The sequence below is a fragment of the Aspergillus chevalieri genome, chromosome 4 (genome assembly GCF_016861735.1).
Source record: "Aspergillus chevalieri M1 DNA, chromosome 4, nearly complete sequence".
Lineage (NCBI taxonomy): Eukaryota > Fungi > Ascomycota > Eurotiomycetes > Eurotiales > Aspergillaceae > Aspergillus > Aspergillus chevalieri.
In genome coordinates this window covers 3,428,206-3,440,416 of record NC_057365.1, presented here as the reverse complement: position 1 = coordinate 3,440,416, position 12,211 = coordinate 3,428,206, and the positions used below count along the sequence as shown (strand labels likewise).

General features: G+C 49.6%; 5 protein-coding genes and 1 non-coding gene across 6 annotated transcripts; 2 read left to right on the top strand and 4 right to left on the bottom strand.

Moving 5' to 3' along the window:
• Positions 1-51: 51 nt before the first annotated feature.
• On the bottom strand, positions 52-2,856 carry SYF1 (mRNA splicing protein SYF1; the record flags this gene model as incomplete). Its single annotated transcript, XM_043279511.1, has 5 exons — positions 52-325; positions 386-2,397; positions 2,474-2,527; positions 2,585-2,701; positions 2,767-2,856. The coding sequence occupies 5 exons, from the start codon at positions 2,854-2,856 to the stop codon at positions 52-54; spliced, it is 2,547 nt and encodes an 848-aa protein (XP_043137183.1).
• A 327-nt stretch (positions 2,857-3,183) lies between these two features.
• Positions 3,184-4,344, top strand: VMA8 (H(+)-transporting V1 sector ATPase subunit D; the record flags this gene model as incomplete). Its single annotated transcript, XM_043279510.1, has 8 exons — positions 3,184-3,195; positions 3,253-3,365; positions 3,435-3,445; positions 3,497-3,822; positions 3,875-3,923; positions 3,972-3,981; positions 4,047-4,087; positions 4,151-4,344. 8 exons carry the CDS (start codon positions 3,184-3,186, stop codon positions 4,342-4,344), a joined length of 756 nt encoding a protein of 251 aa, XP_043137182.1.
• Positions 4,345-4,600: 256 nt separating this feature from the next.
• Positions 4,601-5,589, bottom strand: ACHE_41223S (U1A/U2B'/SNF family RNA-binding protein; the record flags this gene model as incomplete). Its single annotated transcript, XM_043279509.1, has 4 exons — positions 4,601-4,995; positions 5,055-5,361; positions 5,461-5,467; positions 5,546-5,589. 4 exons carry the CDS (start codon positions 5,587-5,589, stop codon positions 4,601-4,603), a joined length of 753 nt encoding a protein of 250 aa, XP_043137181.1.
• Positions 5,590-5,726: 137 nt separating this feature from the next.
• Positions 5,727-5,797, top strand: ACHE_t40018A. Its single transcript has one exon. It is a non-coding gene; the product is annotated as a tRNA-Gly (tRNA).
• A 157-nt stretch (positions 5,798-5,954) lies between these two features.
• Positions 5,955-9,822, bottom strand: ACHE_41222S (tubulin-specific chaperone D; the record flags this gene model as incomplete). The annotated part of the gene is made up of 6 exons (XM_043279507.1): positions 5,955-6,086; positions 6,136-6,301; positions 6,358-6,702; positions 6,759-7,041; positions 7,091-9,593; positions 9,646-9,822. The coding sequence occupies 6 exons, from the start codon at positions 9,820-9,822 to the stop codon at positions 5,955-5,957; spliced, it is 3,606 nt and encodes a 1,201-aa protein (XP_043137180.1).
• A 383-nt stretch (positions 9,823-10,205) lies between these two features.
• ACHE_41221S (uncharacterized protein) lies at positions 10,206-12,211 on the bottom strand (the record flags this gene model as incomplete). Its single annotated transcript, XM_043279506.1, has 2 exons — positions 10,206-10,855; positions 10,918-12,211. The coding sequence occupies 2 exons, from the start codon at positions 12,209-12,211 to the stop codon at positions 10,206-10,208; spliced, it is 1,944 nt and encodes a 647-aa protein (XP_043137179.1).

The window sequence follows — 12,211 nt, the reverse complement described above, 5'->3', positions numbered from 1 at the left end:
AATGACCAATATTATTCAGCACGCATTCTTCCACAACCCGAAGGAAAACAGTTATTCATCCATGTCATCATCGAGGTTGATAGCGTCCGGGTTGACAGGGGCGGACGGTTGCTGCTCTTGGCCAGCAGCGGGAGGTCGGTTACCACCCTCAGGCCCAGTACTGGCAGCGACAAAACCTACCGGAGCGCGTGCTTGTCGCTCCAGAGCTGCCATGACATCGGCCTTCTCCTTTGCACCATCCATCTCCCCTTCCTCTTCGCCGCCTTCTTGAGGGCGCTGTTGGCTACGGGCAATTGCCTGCGACGCGATGAAATTGACATCGGTGCTGTTGTGCGTGTTAGTTAACATTAACTTTATCCATTTTGAGGGCAGGATGGTCACATACTTGTATTGCGCCTGTACACTTCGTTTGATACGAAGCATTTCCTTGAAAGTGTCCTCGTTTCCGTGCTGGACTTCGAACGCCTCCCATTTCTGCCAGAAAGCGGCATTGGTACGAGGATCGCAGAACTGCGATGCATGTCCGTAGATGGCACGGGCCCGATCGATTTCACCCAGTCGTCGCTCCATCTCGGCAAACTTGAGGCACATTTCCTTGGCTTCCTGGTCAGGCAAAGCCGCGATAGCCCGTTCGTAGATCGGTCTGGTGGAGGTCAATCCGAAATTCGAGGCGGATTTCGTGATGTAGAATTCGAACATCTCGAAGCGGTCCTCGTCAGATACTGCACGAGTAGCGCGTTCGTAGATTCTCATCGCATGTCGTGCAAGACCGCGCTCTTCTTCGAGGTTACCGTACATCAGGTACAAAGATTTGGCGAACTTGGGAGGACATTCATCCAGAGCCTGCTCGAACAAGTCACGCAATCTTTCGATTCCGATTTTTCGGTCCACGGCTTTGGTCAGGTAGAGGTTCCAAAGCTCAAACGCAACCGGATAGCTGAAGAGATCCAGTCCTCGTTCGTAGACCTTGAAAGAGTCCTCGAAGTATTTGTGCTCCTCTAACAGATTGGCGTAGTTGACGACAGTCTGGGGTGTCGCAATGCGTAGCTCGAAGATTCTCTCGTAGACGTTCTTCGTCTCCTCCAAGGAGGCAACACTCTCAACCAGGTCGACGTAGAAACTCCACAGCTTCCAACTCTTGTGGACACGCTGCTGAGGCGAAAGAGTCTCGTCGAAATAGTCCACGGTGGATTTCTTGGGCGCTTGCGTAGCTTTGGCCATGACTTCAACTGCTCTGTCAAAGTTCTCGGCCCGCAATTCCATTTCTGCCCATTCACACCAGGTCTCAGCCAATTCTGCGACCGATTTGTAGGGAACTTTGACGGCCTTCTCGAATATGACTCGTGCTGTGTCTAGATCGCCACCGTTTTCGTAGAATTTGGCGTAATTGACCCAAAGCTCGGAGAACTTGCCGTGTGCCTTCTTGGGATTGATCGCTGCGATGGCAGCTGTGTAAGTATTGACAACTTCTTGCTTGTTGTCGCCCCACAAAGCTACTCTCTTTTCCCATTCAATGACGTTGTTGGGGTTCTGTCGCAGGAGTACATCGTTGACTAGGAACGGCCGTCGATCCATGAGCTGTTCGAATCGCAGCATTCGCAGGTCGAGGTCAAAATCGGCATCTTCGTCGGTCTTTCCCTTGTCAGCACGAACTGCGGCCGCCTCCATCAGGCTTCCAATGATCGATTCTTCAAATTCAACGTAGGAGTCAAAGATAAGAGTGAAATCGCGAACTGTCATGACAGTGAGGATACCCTCCTCGAAGACATCTCTTGCCTTCTCGAAGTTACCTTTCGTAATCCAGTATGTCGCTAATCCGGCCCATAACTTTCCTCGCTGGTCGGCGAATCTATCAATCCCGCTACGCAGGATGGCGTCGACATCAATGCCAACCTGCGGCCCAGTATTAATCTGTTTGGCCTTGGAAACTAGTAGGTCGACCATCTCAGTCCATAGCTGAAAATGGCTTTTCCCTTCTTTCGACTGGAATCGCGGGTCGTCGAGGATGTCCATGTACCGTTTCACGGCCTCTGTATACTCTCTCATCTCAACCAAAAGCTCGATATATTCCTCCGCATTTTCCGGGTGAATTTGCATATACCGAGCCCAAATCTTCACCGCAGTCTGACCAGAAGCGGAGCGCGCGAACGCCTTGTAAAGTTTCCAGATCCGGTTATGTTGGGTAACAGGCAGAGCTTGAAGCGCGCGGTCGAATGTCCGTCGGGTCTGTGTGACAAGAGGTTGTTGCAGCATAAAGGAAAGATACATTTCCCATATTCGGGGCATCTTGTTGAGGAGGATAAGTGCGCGCTCGAAAAGCGCATTCACTTTCTGGTATTCAGCCCGATATTTGGTCGCATTGCGACCACGAAGATGACTTGTTCTAAATTCGAGATACTACAGGAGTCAGCCAATTATCTAGATGCACATGTATTGGTGGATAATGGGAAAGATGAGGGGTGAAAAAAAGTACCATCTTCCAGAGCTTGTAAGATCTCGGTAGCTGCCTACAGGCACGCTCCATTACCTGGAACCTGTCAGTTTCACAATTTCGCAAACAGTGTGTATCCATCGGAGAGCTCACAAAAGCTTGTTCGTAAAGTGTCCCATGTTGTTGCTTGTATTCGATGTAGGAAAGCCATGGTTTGATACTGCCGGGGTCCCGGATGAGATCTTGCTCGTAGACGGTGTCCTGGTCGGCCTATTGCGGTAATCGCATCGTTAGTCTTAGTCCCCCTCGCAGGTTAAATTCCGGGTGTCACTCACGATCAAATACAGATCAGGCCCGGAAGCCGATGATCGATCCATCTCTGCGTGTTGCCGGTGGGATCTCGGGGGCAGAAGCGTCCCTGGCATTGCGCCACTCAATCGAGCGGGATCAACTCACACGGTCAACACAGGAGCTGAAAAGAAGATAGTAGCATGAACGGGCAAAAACGTTGTCTGGTCGCCGTTGGAGTGTGAACTGCTGGGCGCCGCGATGAGATGAAGTCGGCCCATTGCACGTGACTCGCTGCCATGCCGCATTGGACACGGAGTTGGTCCAAGCTCCGCGGGTTATCGCGCAGTTGGCTCACTTATCGTCATGCCGTCCATTTGATGCCACGGGGAGTTCGTCTTTTGTCAGTAGTTTGCAATTTGATGTTTGAATTGCGTTGAAATTGAATACTTTGATTTCTCACCATGTCGGCAGCTGTGAGTTTGCTTCAATATGGCTGTTGTAAAGCAGTCTACTAACCTGTCGCTATCCAGGGCCGTGAACCAGTCTTCCCGACTCGCCAGTCGTTGGGTTTGATGAAGAGCAAGCTTAAGGGTGCAGAGACTGGCCACAGTTTGTTGAAGAGAAAGAGTGAAGCTTTGACAAAGTGCGCTCCCTATCGATGCTTTCAAATGTGTTCTGAACTTCTCTGCTAATTGTATACCGCAATCTATAGGCGCTTTCGAGGTAAGGCGATTCCAAACGACGCGGAACATGGAGATTAACGCTCGAAACCAGACATTACCCGGCGCATCGATGAAGCGAAACGAAAGATGGGACGAGTCATGCAAGTGGCTTCCTTCTCCCTGGCGGAGGTGACCTATGCCGTTGGAGGAGACATTGGATACCAGATCCAGGAATCCGCCAAGCAGGCTCGATTCCGTGTACAGGCCAAACAGGAGAACGTGTCCGGTGTCTTCCTGCCTCAGTTCGAGGCGTACCAGGAGGAGGGAATCAACGACTTCGGTTTGACTGGTCTTGGGAAAGGTGGTCAGCAGGTTCAACGCTGCCGGGAGACCTACGCTCGAGCAGTTGAGACCTTGGTTGAGCTTGCTAGTTTACAGGTAGGCTATATATGTGGTTGGGAAGCTTGGTCGGTAACTAATTCGTTCTCAGACTGCATTCCTTATTCTTGATGAGATGATCAAGGTTGTCAACCGGAGAGGTAAGTCAATGCAAGACACTTAATTACTGGTATACTGACTGTTTATAGTGAACGCAATGTAAGCCGCTTCTTGCCATCGTGTCGACGAACGTTGAGGATTTAGGTACTAACCACGATCACCAGTGAGCATGTCATCATTCCTCGAACTGAAAACACAATCAAATGTCAGTCACCTATACCCGATATATATATACATGCGCGCGTTCAATCGTACTAACTCGCCATAGACATCAATTCCGAGCTCGATGAGCTTGACAGAGAAGAATTCTACCGACTTAAAAAGGTCTCGAATAAGAAGCAGAGAGATACTGCCGCGCAAGACGCAGAGATCCTGGCTGCCAGACAGAAGGCAGCTGAGAAGAACACGGGTGATGTTCCTGATGTTCTCGGGGAACAGGAAGATCAAGATGTGATCTTCTAGGCTTTTTCTTCTTTTCCTTGTTTCCTTTGCTATGTAACTACTCATCTTTTGCTTTTCCTTTTGTCCTTTTAGCACGGTTGTTCTTTGATATCATTTATGCGGTGTTCTTTTCATGAGACTATCAGACAAAGGCAGAGCCCCAAAGAAACAAAGATTCATTACTTAATCTCTCTGATCAAAGAAAAAGGAGAACAAAAAGGCAAAGAAATTCCTTCCAAACGCCGGATTACTCTGTCCACGGGTGTACACAAAGACATCACTGTCTCTGGTACGTGACCCGAATAGGTTTTCCATCTCCCATAGGCATTCCCGACGTAGCCTCCTTAGCACTAATAGCCCCAGACTCGTTCTCGTACTCAACGAAAGCAATTCCCTTCCGTCCAGGTACCAATCTGGCCTCCGTAAATCCCTCAAAACGCCCAAACACACTCGTAAGCGTATCCTGGTCGATGTTGTCGGGGAGGTCCCGCAAGAAGAGAATCTTGTTCGGAGGGAGGTATTCGTCTGGGATGACCGTTGCTGCTGCACCGCTTGTCGGCTTGAGACCGGCGCCTTTGGTCGTTTTGGCGGGACGGGCGGTATCGGGGGCAGCACCGGCGGGACGCTTAAGTTTCTTCTGGGTTTCGAGAGCTTCGTGAGCTTGTTTGCGCTCTGTGTGTATCACATATTAGCCATAATGAACGAATAAAACAGGGAGACAGAGAACAAACCCTTCTCAGCCAACCTCCTCCTCTTATGTGCCTCTAACTCCTCACCACCACCCTCTCTCAAAACCGTCGCATCACTCCTCGTCTTCGCATAATCCAACACCATCGGCTTCTCAAACAGCTCGAACCCATTGATTTCTTCAATAGCGTTCGTAGCAGACTCCACGTTGTCAAAGACAATAAAGGCCTGGCCCTTGGCCTTGAGGTTGGTTTTGGCGATTATCTCGACGATGGTGCCATATTCGGAGAAGAGCTCTTCCAGGGCTTCTTTGAGGTTGTCGATTTTGATACGTTCTTGGAGGTTGCGGACCTATACGCTATATTAGTGTAATTGTTTTATTGGTTTTCATTATCGTGGTATCGCGCGCGCGGCGTAGGACGTCGTCGGGGATCGGGATGGAAAGCTCACATAGACTCTGCGGAGAAGATCACGTTCAGCACAACTGTCGTTCCTGGATTCAAAGATAAGACAGGTAAAGGGAGAAAATACTCACGTAGGATTAGGGGGGATGCTGGAATTGGCTGCTACGGTCGCCATGATTGCGACAACTGAGCTGTCTCAAGCTAGTGTTTTTGATCAGCAGGTCGAGAGGGAAGCTTTGCAGTTGAGGTTGATAAGAGTCCCTAGGAATTTTGTTATGTATAAAGGTTTAAAGCAACTTAGTTCAGCAGCTAGCATCGTTGGTCTAGTGGTAGAATTCGTCGTTGCCATCGACGAGGCCCGTGTTCGATTCACGGACGATGCATTCTTTTTTGCACTTTTTCTTTTTCCTACTCCATAACTACTCGTACCCACAGAATGTTTCTCGACGTCCTTTATATTCCCTTTTTTTTTTTTTAATCTTCACTCCATACTCCAGAAGTCTATTCCTTATGTACTGGGTATCCTAACTCCAAATTTACCTACGCAACCAACACTCCCCGTAAAGCCTCAACCTCCCCCTTCATCTGCTTAGGCTGTCTAGTCCAATCACCCATCTTAACCTCATCCGACTCGGTTGCCGTATACAAGTATTCCGAAACAGTCGATCGGACCTGTTTCATTAGCTGCAAGCAATATCCAATGTGGAATGAATGGACCTACCCTCGGGAACGGATGCAGGAGCATTGCCGTCAGTTTCTTAAGAACCTCTGGCCGTAGTTGCGGGAAGCGAGACAATACGGCGTACACTTTAACGGCAGCTTCGAGGCGTTGGATGTTAGATGATTTGAAGTGCGCTTTTTGGATGAGGGTGAATAGTCTTCGGAAGCTGGGACATGGTCAGTAAACTGTGTTAGTCAATTGCTGGATGAACAGTGAACTGACATTTGCTCCGACCCTTCAGGGATAGAGGTAATATATCCGTCAACCAAGAAAGCCAGTAGCTCCATTATAGGTATCGCAAAGCGATCATCTTGCAAGTTCTCACTCAGGATAGTCGACAGGTCCTTGAGTATCAAGAGCAGCATTGCTTCTCGTTGCCCGGCCTTCCTGCTGTTAATACCCTGCACCAGCGCTAAGCGCGAGGCGCGGATTAGTCCCTCAGCACCAGCAACAGTCGACGTCGCAAGACCTTGGTATAGAGGCAGACGCAGCCAGTCAATTGCCTGCAATTCCAATAACTGAACGAAGTAATCCGGGAACGACACATGGCTGAAATGATCGTATTTTCTGTAGAAGTCAGCTCAGAGGGTCCCGAGAAGAATTGTGATTTTGCAGCGACAGACCTTTGCAACGGCGGAAAATCCTCAGCTGACTCCCAGTAATTCTGCAGACCAAGCCAGGCTTGTATACGGACTTTGTCCAGTTTTTCCGCTGCGAGTCTGCATAGGCAACCGATAACTTTTTGTGCGCCGGTTGAACGGGTCCCAAGTTCTGACTCCTTCTGGAGAATAATCTTTGCTGCTTGGATTGCTTCTAGTCGTAGTAATGATCCGATATCGCCTCGTCTGTCGGTCGTGTAGTCGTTCAAGAAGTTGATGAAATGGTCTACTATGCCATCCGTCACAGCTATAAACAGTTAGCACGCGGATCACCTAGTTTCATCCGTTGAACTCACCAATATACGGTAGGACCTGTGTTGCCAAGCACTTCACGGCTGCCACCCTCTTCTCGATCAGTTCTTCCGGACCGGCACATTGGAGTAGCTCCTGTATGATTTCTGATCTGAGACTATTCTCAGGCTCGACGCTCTTGAACACAGCACCAAGAGCCGAGATCTGACCACGGCCAGTGGGCAGTTTCCTTGTAGCCTGAATGTGCGAAAACCAGCCTTGGACAGTTTCTTTCTGCTTCTTCAACGACAACAGAGGGAACAATTGCGATACCGCATCGGAAGAAGCTTCGATTGCGAGGTCTTCTCCACGGGAAACGCACAGCAAGAGAGTCTCTCGAGCGTTGTTGATTGAAACAGTCGAAGGTTGAGGCGAATTGGATGCGTCTGACTTGATGGCTGTTCCAGACAATGAATCAATAAGGCGGGCTGACGCTTCCGCCGTCAATTCAGGACGAGAGGATTGAAGCGTCAAGTCATCCTTGGAAGGTCCAAACGAGGAACCGAAGACATCCCAAAGCTGAGCAACCTGGAAAGCAAGATCTACTGCTTCAGACGAGTCTGTTTCTCGCTGTTTGTTGTAGGCGTCGACAGTAGCTGCAATCGACAGCATGCAACCATGTCTCGTCTCCACATCATTCCACGGGAGGTTGGAGAGCCTATGAAGAAGTCGCTGGAGCACAATCTTCAATGTCGTGTAAGACCCATGAAGACTAAGAGTTCCAATTGCCCTTGCAGCATGTCTCCTCGACTCAGCATCCGGCGAACCAACTCCCCTCCACTGCAATAACGATTCCACAAGCGGGCTCCAGTAAACATCATCGAGAGCTGCCGCCGCCTTCGCCACATCGTTCATCGCTCGCGAGCGTCTCGCAACGGCATGGTAATCCACAACTTGGACTAGCGATATCCCCTCAGCGATGGTGTTAGGGTGACGGCCAATAAGTTCTTGCAAAGCAGCAGAAGAACCTCTCCGGATATTACCTGAAGGATCCACACAGGCAGCGCATACGAGCTCAACAGCCAGCATTTGCAGAATGCTGGTTTCCTTTTGTTGCGTAGGAGTACTGATCGCATCTGCCCTCAAGGCCAGTAATTCCTGTGTGGTGTACTTCCGGGACAGTGCCCAGATACCAAAGCATGAAGCGTCTCGCACGCCAGTGCCAACAGAGCTACCTGTCGACGACCTCTGCTCAAAGTCAAGTCCAGACACAAGCGGTTGCAGTACATTGTGGAGATGGTGGGTAGGAGGAGCGCGACGGAAAAGCAAATGCCCAAGCGTTAGTACCAAGCCTTGCCATCTTTGAGCATTAACTGCACTTAGGTTCCGCTTCAGTGTGTTGATCCCAATTCTCCTGGCCTCAAATGGTGCCACTATAATACCATCCCGCGTTTCGTACAGGATATTTTCCTCCAATGAACCAGTGACAGCTTCGATGACATCGGCTGCCATACCCAGATCCAACTTCAGAGTGATGATACTCAGAGCCTTGCTTGCAGCAAAGCGAACGGGCGTATCTTTATCAGCAAGAGAAACCAGCAAGTGGTCAATCACTTCTTCCAGGATAACAGATACTTGGTCGTCTGACATGGAACCATTCTCGTTCAGCGACAGGGCCATCACACTCACGCTACGGAGAATCTTGATGATGATTTTCCGCGCCAGAGCAGAAGACCTGATCATTTTGGACACATCAGACTCTCCGTGGGTAACGCGTAGAGTCTGCTCAAAAACTGGCTCGACCAGGGGAGCAAACCCCTCAACCTGACCCGACGCCGCCAATCGCGCAAGGAAAGACAACACCCCGATACACGTATACAAAGAAGGCGGCTCACCACCGTCGACTGGTTGAAGTATTGAAAATGCCCATTCTGTAAGGTTATTCAAGACCCCAACAGCAAGCATATCCTGACGAAGCACAAGCCGCGCAAGCAACGCAGTAGCCGCTTCCCGCTCCTTTCCAGAAACATCGACGTAATCCAACGAAGCAGAAAGAAGCGACTTCGTAACTACAGGCGCTTGAGGCGAGAGAGTCTTCAGACGACCCAAATTGTCGTAGGGTATTGGGATATCGTCCGATGATATTGACGACAGATCAAACGGAGCGAGCAACAAATGCGAAAGCCAGATGAGCATCACATATCGCTCTTCCCACACCAATCGTCGCGAGATATCATCACCCAGTGCAACCTCCATCGGATCATGTTGTGGAACAGCATCCCACTCGATGAAAGCGTGCAACATGGGGTCGAGATACTTTGGCTCATTATTCAGGAACCGGGTGATCACCTTCACCCCGCGGACTTTGCAGAATGTGTAGAGAAGTCTACAAACAGCCCGGGGAAGAGGATAGAGCGCTCCCTGCACCTGTGCTTTCGTAGCTGCCGTCTCAGAAGCATATTGATCTCGATGCTTAAGCAGATATGCTAAGAAAACATCGACTAATGATGGCAGGAGTTTTTGCAGGTGAGGGTCCAACAGTTGCGGCCATTCTTGGAAGGGTTCCAGCTGCAGAAGTCAGCTTCTTTTGTCTGATAAATGGTAATTGAGAATGACGTACAAGACCTACAAGCTTTTCTGTTTTATTTGCCTGCGTCCATCGTCGGGGAACTCGGAGTTTGTGTCCATTCTCTGTGCGTGTTTTCCACAGCAGAGACGGCAGTTTTGTAGAGAACTCGTCCACGAGGTCTCCGGATGCCCGTTGAAGCTTGATTTCTCTATCATCCGCAGCATCCATGACAATATCTGATATCTGTATGGAAGTTTAAGAGATGCGTGTTTGGCTGTTGAACTAAGTCTATGGTGGGGACGTGAATCGCCGGTCAGGTCATGTGACATGTCTGATAGAACTACACAGCAACAAGCACCGGTTATTGTAGTTTTTCGTAGCGTTAAATATATTTCTTCTTAAAAAAATGATTGCCTCGTACTGTGCTTATTATTTGCTGGTGTCAAAATAAGCTAGAAGCTTGAGAATCCCATGGTATGTTCACACTATGTATATTCAGTCTAGCGAGTGCACACGGAACAGAAGAAAAAAAGGAAAGCATTCGGATTCCATTACAAGTCATGATAAAAAAATATATAAAGCCTAATTCATAGATCAGTTGCATAACCGTGTCAAAGATCCTCATCCTCACTAACAAGCACATCTTCCCCATTCCTACAAAATCCACCCTTACCACCATCCGCCAACTGTATCATAGTCTTTCGAATATGCATAATCGTAATTGCAAGAGCCAGCGAAGTCCAGACATCCTGCCCCCGCTCTCCAACATCAAATTGAGAAATGAATTTGCTCCCCGTACCCTCGCCCCAACCCTTGGGACTGAGCGGATCCGTATCGAGCGTCAAGATGGCAACAATCGGACCGCAAATCACGAAGCCGACTAGAAGGGGAAAGTTGCGGCGAGAAGTGATTTTCAGACCTGTATCGAGCCCTTGCTTGATTTGGGCACCTGTCGTTTTCACTCTACGTGGACTAGTGGCGCGTGACGAAATTCCTAGTGAGTCGTGGTACCGTTTTGCGAGCTTTCCCAGACGATTGTTGAGCTTTGAGACAGCAGAGACGACTGATTCTCCTTTTTTCTGGGAACGAATCGTGTAGACGGGAATTGTTCCGGGTTTGTCGTGTATATCTGCATCCCTCATAGCCCAGCGGACATATCTTTTGATTGCTTTTCTGATCTTGTCCTCTGGTCTGGTCCGTAGAATATTGCAGTCTCTCACCTGCCCACCAAGAGAGAATAAGCCGAGAAGAGACTTGATGGCTATGGAAACAAATCAGTCAAGTATTCGATATGAGAGAATGAAAAGGTATTTTTCAACTTACCATGAAAATCAGATTGCTTGCAGGCTCGAATGATTGGAACTGTTTCATCTTCAGGAAGAGGGAACATGGTATTGGGAAGCGTCGAAAAGTCATGCTGCCAGTGCAAGGGCAGTAGAGGCTCGAAGCCGCGCATTGCCAGCCGAAAGAAGAGTTCCTTTTCTGCTTCGCTCCAAGCGTCCTCGGGCAAGCTAACAGCTGCAACCCAGCGCTTGGCTCGCTCCAGAGAGAAGTCGTAGACGACGCCTTTTGTCTCGCTTTTGGAGACGCCACGTTCATCACCATATTCGTACTCGTCATCTCCATCGCTCAGCCCGTCGTTAGCGTCGGTGAAAAGCTGTCGCCTGAAAAAGGCCGTTTTAACAGATTTAGACGGAGGATGATATAAGTTATCATCATCCACTTCCCTGGACGCACTTCTACCTCTCTTTAGTGACTTGGGGGAGCCCCAGGATGGATCTCTATTCTCGTCATCAGGCAGCTCGGGCTCTAGGGAGCTTCCCGGATCCAAGATGGGGGACTTGGCATTGACAAAGTGAGACTGAAACGAAGTATCCTTACCAGAAAAACCATCGAGAAGAGAAGAAGGCGTCGGGTAGATTGTAGGATTCAAGGCCTGGCTTTTAGGGGTAGTAGGTCGCTCAGTATGGTTATGAGTATGGTCCGTTATGTCCGCCAGACGAGGCGAGCTTTTGGTTTTGGCTTTGACTCGTGCGTCCACTCCGCTTGACACCTTGGCTCGCTTCGGTGGCCTCATGAACAAATGCTGACCTTCAACCGTCTTAGTGACCGCGCTAGATATCCCCTTTCGCTTGCGGGAAAGCCGTCTTTCTGTAGGTGACATAGATTCATCATCGCTATCGCCAGGTACATATTCCGGACGATAAGTCGGATCGATGGTCTTGGATTTGCGAGCTCTTTTTGTCTCCGGCGGGAGCCATTCGTATTCGTCGTCTGAATGCCGGTGATCGTCCACTACAGGAAGGTATGTCGGATCGTTGGCCTTGGATTTCCGAGCGCGTTTCGTCCCAGATGGGAGCCACTCATACTTATCGTCTAATTGCTGGTGATCGTCTTCAGCAGGGCAATAAGTAGGGTCGTTCAATTTCCGGGGTCGTTTCGAGGCCGTTCCGGATGGCAGCCGTTCATATTCGTCATCTGATGCCCGATGGTCATCTACCACAGGAAGATAGGTCGGGTCGAGGGGTTTGCTCGTCTGTGGTCTAAATCTGATAGAGTTCGGGGTTGGGTAGACCGTGTTGGTCATGGTATTCTGAGGGGTCCGCGGCGTGCCCAT